Source organism: Falco peregrinus, chromosome 6, assembly GCF_023634155.1.
Source record: "Falco peregrinus isolate bFalPer1 chromosome 6, bFalPer1.pri, whole genome shotgun sequence".
Taxonomy (NCBI): Eukaryota; Metazoa; Chordata; class Aves; order Falconiformes; family Falconidae; genus Falco; species Falco peregrinus.
The window spans coordinates 92,747,758-92,755,582 of record NC_073726.1 but is presented as its reverse complement, the minus strand read 5'-3'; the positions used below and the strand labels follow the sequence as shown (position 1 = coordinate 92,755,582).

Below are 7,825 nucleotides of genomic sequence, written 5' to 3'. Positions count from 1 at the left end.
AGAGCAGGCACAGGCTGTCTTTCCGTCAGTCGAGCCACCTTCTGTGGGTCTGTCCCACTTCTTTTTCCCCCACCAGCATGGGGTGCCATGTTTCCTGCCTGCTGGCGAGAAAGATGAGAATGCAAATTAGTGATCGGGTCCCAGGACAAAGGGAACACTTGAAGTTTTATTTAAAAATTGTGATGGCACTGAATGTTTTTGATGCGATCTCTTATAGTTTAGGATCCTGGAAGGTCTGTGGCTCGCAGGCCTCAAGGGTCCTTTCGCGCGGTGCCTGCTCTCCATCTGGCAGATGCCAGGCTTCGTTGCCAGCCAAGGAGCAGCGCCGTGGCCGGTCGGTGTTCTCCTCCTCTCTGCTGCCGAGGGAGAGGCGGCGATCGCGGCGTGATGCGAGCAAGAGACGGGAGTGCCGTGGGCTGCAGGCTGGGGTGGGTTGCGGCGTCTCGTCAATGAACGTTGTGATCTCATCTCGGAAGAAGCAGGCGCTGGAGCTGGAGCCCCGGGGCATCAGCCCCCCCTCCAAAAACTGCCGTAGGGTTGTCAGCTCATCTTCTGGGGGCCGCCGGCGGTGCTGGTAGTCATGCAGCTGAGGAGGCAAGAAGCCGGGGCTTCCAGGCTTGCGGGGGGGGGAAATGCGGATATCGTCAGAAGAAGACCACTTGTGTAGGAAGGATGGAGCGGACCGGTGGGAGAAGATGTTAGTCTCATCATGTGACATTCTCCGGGAGATAGGGACCTGGAAAACAGAGAAGGAGGCAGGTGATGGAAGACTCAAAGAGACAGAACCGGAGGGGAGTAGCTGGGGCTTTCTCAAGAGGAGAGGCTCAAGAGGACACAAGGCACGGGAGACTGACAGGGAAGGACATGTGTTGTGGGGCTGCCCCTGCCAGCTCTCGGCTCACCTGCAGATAGTGCACCTTGTCCTGGGGCAACAACATGTGGTGCATGGGTAGCAGCTTGATATCCCGGGAGTCCCGCTTCACAGCTGCCGCACCATTCGCATCAAATCTTACTTTGCAGATCCTGCCGTCGCCATAATCATCGCACACCCCATCTGATGGCAAAGAGGAGAACAGCAGTCAACACTTTTCAGCCAGCAGAGGGTTATCGGGGCATCTATTATACGGACACCATCCTAATGCTTGTCTGACTTCTGCTGCCCTCCCTACAGCCCCTCAGGACTCACCTCTGAACAAGGACCTCGTCTTTCTGCTTGCAGCAGCACTAAAGCACCCAGGGACTGCCCTGTTTCTTCCGCTTCGCTTTTGAATCGCTTGCTGCCAGAACTTGGACCTTTGGATCAGTGAGTTGGGCTGAAGCCCAGCGTGTCACTTTCGCTGTGGTTTGGCAGCTGTACACATCGTCTCTACTCTTGGCATCTACTGTGAAGGATGTTGCGCTAATTTTTCCTGGATGCTAGTGAGTCCTAAGGCAGCAAGCAAGTGGCAGAGCCTTCTCCAGAATAAATTTTCTTATGGTTGCCAACTCCAAGCTGTAACACAAATCCCACCTAGCCACCCACACCACCGCTCCGAGTGCCATCAAGTCCTTTCCCCAAGGCAGACCCCTCTTTCCTCTGCTGTGGTCTTTTGAGGAGGGAGTTAGTGAAGAAAGGGTGGCAAGGGGCTTACCATCATCTCCGTCTTCCTCAGACATGATAGCCACACACTGCTCCCAGACAGTGCGGAGATCTGCTCGGTAGCGCTCACAGGACCAGATGAAGGAGGGGAGCAGCAGGGTCTGCACCATGGAGCACCAGAGCACAGCCAGGACCATCCAGGTGGGGGCCGTATCATAGCGCAGGCTAAAAAAGCTCACAACCTTCAAGGTAAGAGAGAGAAACAATGATGAGAAGGAAGACAGAAGTGGGGATGGAGGGAGAAAGATAATGGGAGTCAATTCTGTAGTAGAATGTAATCTGTCTGTAAAGGATTTTCCAAGTCATCACCCCATGCCCCTTTGAAATGCTGTTCCTGTGGTGTTGTCCCAGGTTTGCTGGACCATATTCCAAGCTGTCACATCTGTAGCGTAAGACCTGGTGCTAGCATCCCTTCTTCCCTCCCTGTGTTCATTATGAGCTGGAGCTAAATAGGTGCTGACAAAGGACACAGCCACTGGAAAGAAAAGCTGTGACTAAGCCTCTGTTCTCTTAATGATTCCCTTTAAGAACTTCCTCAGCTCTCCAGTTTCGCAGGGAATCAACCAGCCAGCCGAAGCCTGAATGCTGACTATGACCGTACAAGCAGAAGGGAAAAAACCTCTCTGCAACAGCTTTTAAAGCTGGTGTATCTGTTCTCCAGCAGCAAATTGGAGAAATGGAAATCTCATCGTTTTTACAGAGGTAGAGCCCCCTGGAAGTTTGCACAGTAATTCCCTCTCCTCTCAGACACTTAAAAACTTCCACAGTGGTTTTAGCTGTGTGGTGTGTATTCCCCAGGCTTAGATTTGTCTTAAGAAAATGCCACTGCGGAAGGATGAGAGAATTACTGCAATCTTTTTAAAACTGGTTCTCAGAATAACACCGATTCAGATGCAGCAGCTCTGCGGCTGGTGGACAGAGGACAAAGTTTCTTCTCTAAAAGTTGAGAGGAAGGGAAATCTAGTTTAACTGCAGACTCTGAAGGGAAAGGGGGAACTCGCTGCTTACCAAGATAGGCACCCCAGTGAGTGTGTCATACAGGAAGACAATAGCGCTGATGAGGTTGGTCATCTGCAAGGAGGTCTTGGCTGACTCAGAGCCATCCAGTGAAGACCTCCTTTTGCCTCGTACGTCCTCCACTACAATGGCCGGCACATTGAATGTGGTGTGTGCTGATGAAGAGCAGGATGATGCTTCCTCCGGTCTCTGATGGCGGCACCGCTGGCGTCTTCTGTGTGCCCACAGGGTCTGGTAGAACGTGATACCCACGCACACCAAGCCCATGACGATTCCTCCAAGCAGCAGGAGGCTAAAGCAGACACCGAAGCCCAGCCCGATCTTGCTGACAATGAACTGGCAGCCACGGGCATAGTAGCGCTCGCCGTTGTTGTGCCAGCCGATGGAGGGCAGGGTGGAGAGGATGAATGATACCATCCAGATACCCATGACTGCATGCAGAGCCTGCTTCTTGGCATTGCTCAGCCGGTAGTTGACTGGCCATCTCACCATCCACATTCGGTGGTAGGAAAGGGAGGCCACTGTGAAGCAGGTGGCCAGTGCCAGGGTGTAGTATGTGGAAACAAAGACCTTGCAGATGCTTTCGTTCCAGTCGTAGTCAGAGGACTCACGCCGCAGCTGCACCACAGCATACGTGGTGAGGGGTACTGCTGCCATAAGGATGTGGGTCCCAGCAAGGAAGCATAGCAGGAGCTCCAGGGGCTTGTGTTTCTGTTGTTTGGCCGTGATGCTGAGGATAATCCAAGAGTTTGCCAACAGGGCTAACATCCCACATGCCAGCCACCACAGCGAGTTGTTGTGCAAGGTGGACTCTGATTCAGAGTCCCCCATGCTGCCACTCCTGCTAGGCTGCACCCTGTCCCTGCCGCTGGGGTTTTGTAAGAGGGCAAGGGGGACTCCGCACTGGGGGAGCCACGTCCCTCCTCATCTGCTGCTGCCGCTGCTGTGATGCAAGGCGTATGCACGCTGAAGGGGTTCCTCAAGGCATTGCCACCAGGCGCGAGGCAGAACAGCCATCAGCTCTGTCTCACTTTCAGTCCTCCCTTCCCGTTCTGTTTGATTATATTTCTTTCCCTTGTTCTAACTTTTCCACCTGTTTTTCCCCTTGTTCTCTTTCTTTTTCTTTCTTCCACCTTCTTTCTCTCTCCTTCTCATGAACACTTGCCAGTGCTTCTTCCCTCACTCGCTTGGGCTCACTTTTTCCCCCCCTCCCCATCTATTTCATCCCCCTCCTCCGCTCTTCCCCCAAAGAAAAAGCTCTCCTTACTTCACATGCCCACCAGGCACCTTCTGCCTCAGGGACCACCTTCTGCTGGGACTGGTGAAGGCCACACGCAACCAGGGACTGCTGGGGACTCCAAACAGTTTGGTAGTAGCAAGTGCCTGCTGCCCAGAGTCCTAGCAAGTGAGGAGCTAGCCAAGAGTTTCAGAAGTGGTGGGAGGCAGGACAAAGGTCCCACAGAAATGGCAAGGGTGGCACGTACACCATGTATGATCCCCCTCACCAAATGCCACGCTCGTGGCCAGGTAGAGGTTCCTGCCAAGGCTGTCAGCTATCCACAGAGAGTGAAGGGTGAGGAACAAGATTCAGAGGGTTCCCTATCCAAGACCTCACGGCACCCTCACTACGTTGTCCTTTTTGCTGTCTGCCACGGTTCAGCCTTTCAAGCTTTCCTGCACTGTGCGGGGCAGAGCTGGCAAACAGTAAGGAGACGGCGGGGAGGGGATGGTCCTTTTCGAAGGTTCCCTTGGAGATTCAGGGCATGAGGTTCACTGGAGAAGAGAGAAAAGAGAGAAAGCAATTTAAGATCGTTCTGTCTCCCCAGATCTCTCTCTCTCCTTGCCCACACAAACACTTTATCAGGATTTAGGCTGCGCAGAGCATTCCCTGTGTCTTTCAGGAAACAGAAGAGCCAGATCTGCACCAGCCCCTGTGTACCTCAGGCTGGACTCTGGCTCCCAGCATGCTGCTCCTTCCAGTGCTGCTGGGACAACGCTGTGCTCCCTGCCCTTCCAGCCCGAAGCTCCCTGCCCAAAGCACTGCTAATGCCCTTTCTGTAATGAAAGGCCTGATCTGCATTGCTCCTCACCATTCCCATCCTGCCTCCCCACGCGCCCACCGCGACACTCCTTGCTCCTGCCGCATGGCTCCCACCACTCCGCCAGCCTTGGCCCCCCGGTTTTCTCTGCCATCGCTCTGGATTTTAACCTGCTGCTCCCGTCCCATCTGCGTGCGGGCGCGTGCCACCACTCCAGCAATGCACTGCCATCCCGCAGCCTTGAACCACGAGCCCCTGGGCCACGCACCTCACCCTCCGAGCATGTCCCTGCTAGAGCAGCTCTGGTCTCCAGACACCCCATGGTTACAAACCCAGTGAAGGAGGCTGCTAAGCCAGCCCTGAGGCAACTCGCCTTTGCCAGTGAGCCCTGCTCCTGCCAGCTCAAACCCCCTCTCCTGTCCTCATCTAAAGGGGATGCCCAAGCAGTATGTCCCGGGAAGGTACCGCCCTGCTCTGTGCCTTCACCAGAGCAGATGTACGCTTCACCTTTCTGCGGATGGCTCAGTGCCCCCCTAGCCTGAGCTAGAAGCTCAGTTCCCACCCAGCCCCTGCCCTTCCTTCTGCCTCTACGGATCTTCTCACGCTCCCCGTTGTCACCTGCGGCTCTTCCCCCTCCCGCCCGGCCTGCAGTGGTTTGCCATGGCGGGACTGGCCACCCTGCCCCGGCTCATCTGTGTCCCCAGTGCCAGCGCTCCCGCAGTTAGGCCTGTGGCCTCTGGAGACAGCTACGGAGCCAGCCGGCCCTGGCAATCCCAGGGGAACGGATTTCCTTGCAGCATCTCCTTCTGCCGCCCTTCCCACCCGGCTGTTCTGGTGGCCCACGCTGTTCCCCAGCCGCGGAAGGAACCCTGCCGCCCCTGCTGGCCTGGGGGCCCGATTCCGATCCGAGCTGCGGGCCTCCCGCCCCCGACGAGGGGAGAGTCCCGGAGCTGATGCCGGCTGGCCAGCGCGGAGACACCCCCCATCACCACGACCCCCCGCCTAGCTCTGCTCCCCGGCCGGAGCCCCCCGCCCATCCCACCAGCGGGGAGAGCGGAGTCCCCCGCGGCCGGTGACTCAGGGGAAGGCGAGGGCGGGGGTCTGCGGGGGAGATGACCCAGAATAACAGCAAGGGAGCAACCCGCGGCGCGAGGGGGATGCGGGGCTGCCTCCGCCGCCCCCTCCCTCTGCCCCCCGGGGTCGCCCCGAGCCTTGCCCGGCGGCGGAGCGCAGCGGGGGCCGCGGGGTCGGCGGGACCCCCCGGGCGCGGCCCTGCCCGCCGGCGCGCAGCGGAGCGCAGCGGGGGCCGGTGGCGGCGGAGCGGAGCGGAGCGGAGCGGGGGCCGATCGCGGCGGCGGGGGCCGGAGGGACCCATCTTACCTCTCGCCGGAGCAAGCGCTGCCATGGCGACGGGCGCCCCGCGCGGCTGTGCGCGCCTCTGCCCGGCCCCGGCGGCCCCGGCCCCGGCCGCCGCAGCGGACGCCGCAGGCAGCCGCCCCGGCCCCGCGCTCCGGCCACCCGCCAGGCGGGGCGACTGCGAGGGGCGAGGGGCGGGGAGCGGCGGCGGGAGACGGCGGCGGGAGCACCGCCGGCCCGAGCAGCCAGGGGGCGGGACGGCCGGCCGGCCACGGGAGCCGCCGCCCCAGTCCCGGCACCGGCCCTCGGCCCCCGCCCCGCCGCCCCAGCCACAGCCCCGGCGGCGGTCCCAGCCCCAGATCCAGCCCCGGCTCCGACCCCTGTCCCAGCTCCTGCCCCAGCCCCGGCCTCGGCCCCTGCCCCGGTCCCAGCCCCGGCCTCGGTGCCGGCGCCGACCCATCCCCGGTCCCAGCTCCATCCCCATCCCTGACGCTGGGCCCAGCCCCGGCCCCTGCTCCAGCCCCGACCCCAGTACCAGCCCCGGCCCCAGCCCCAGCCTCGGTCCCGGTCCCGGTCCCGGTCCCGGTCCTGGCCCTGGCCCCGGTCCCGGTCCCTCCCGGCGCGGGATCCCGGGGCAGGCTGCGCCCGGCCGTGCCGGGTCCTTGCGGCTCCCGGGGCTGCGCTCAGCCAGGGCCCGGGCCAGGGGCTGCTGCAGCTGGCGCCCCTCGCACGCACCCCGGCCCTGGAGCGGCGCTGGGCTCCCACTCCCAGAGTGGGGGCGATGAGGAGGCACCCACCGCGGAGGGGATGCCGGGGGCTGGGTGCTGGTGCGGGGCAGAGGCGAAGGGCCGGGGCTCGCAGAGGGGTGCTCAGAGGGCGGCGTGCCCCGAGCTGCCCTGGGCGAGTAGAGCCCACCCGTGGCTCAGCTGCTGTGGTGGCCTCTGCCATCAGCAGCCGGCAGCGCCGTCCCACAGTCAGGGGAAGGGGACCAGAGGGAAGGAGACAAGCGGGAGCAGTGTGCAGGGGAGTGGGTCGGTCATGTCAGAGGGGTAAAGCTCCCCCTCCAGCTGTCTCCCCTTGGCGAGGGCAATCCTGGCTAGAAAATCTTCACAAGACATCTCATTTCCCTGTTAGTGCCTTGCTGCTGAAGCGAAGGCACCAACACCTTCCTTGTCTTTTTCCTTTTGGGACCTGATATCCACCAAATCTCTACATTCCTTTCCTCCATCAGAATAGGGGGGTGGGATGGGAGTCCCTGTTTCTGGGCAGTCAGGGTGCAGCTGCGTTAGCACCACTGTCTGGATCAGGAGAACATGAACAATTTATCTGAAAGGACCTTCAAGATGTGCAACGAATGTGCCCTGAGGACTATGAGTACTCAGCTTTGCTTTGGGCTAGGGTTAGCCTGAAGGAAGCCCCCAGACACCTACAGCATGGCCACTAAGTCCTCAGCATCAGTGTTTTCCCCATGGATCTGCTCCTGCTGCATCACCCTGTTTGCTGAAGCAGACCTGACCGTATGAGTTCAGGGCCTGCTCAGCTTTATCACCCCCTCTGACAGGGCAGATTTCATACATCATCCTGAATATCAGCCAAGGCGATCTCAAGTGCCTTGGACACCAAGGAATTTAATCTGGGCGCTGTACGGGTTGGCAGGAGAGGCTCCTGAGCCAGGCAGCTGGAGGTGCTGCTGGTTCCCAGGGCAGTTCCAGAGGTACAAAAGCCATCCCTCTGAGCCCAGCCCCGTGTGTGTAGCACTGGCTGCTGTGGCTGG

The 7,825-nt window shown here is 59.9% G+C and overlaps 1 protein-coding gene across 1 annotated transcript; it reads right to left on the bottom strand.

The window, feature by feature from the left end:
* Positions 1-76: 76 nt before the first annotated feature.
* On the bottom strand, positions 77-6,309 carry GPR162 (G protein-coupled receptor 162). Its single transcript, XM_055808750.1, has 5 exons — positions 6,076-6,309; positions 2,648-4,429; positions 1,632-1,821; positions 903-1,054; positions 77-736 (listed from the first exon to the last, which is right to left on the bottom strand). Exons 2-5 carry the CDS (start codon positions 3,485-3,487, stop codon positions 212-214), a joined length of 1,707 nt encoding a protein of 568 aa, XP_055664725.1. The 5' UTR covers positions 3,488-4,429; positions 6,076-6,309; the 3' UTR covers positions 77-211.
* Positions 6,310-7,825: the final 1,516 nt, after the last annotated feature.

Excerpts from the sequence above, each read along its gene's own strand:
- GPR162 (XM_055808750.1), bottom strand. The coding sequence starts at position 3,487 with ATGGGGGACTCTGAATCAGAGTCCACCTTGCACAACAACTCGCTGTGG. Across the intron at positions 1,822-2,647 it reads TCACTGGGGTGCCTATCTTG|GTTGTGAGCTTTTTTAGCCT; the intron begins GTAAGCAGCGAG and ends CTTACCTTGAAG. Across the intron at positions 737-902 it reads ACAAGGTGCACTATCTGCAG|GTCCCTATCTCCCGGAGAAT; the intron begins GTGAGCCGAGAG and ends TCTGTTTTCCAG.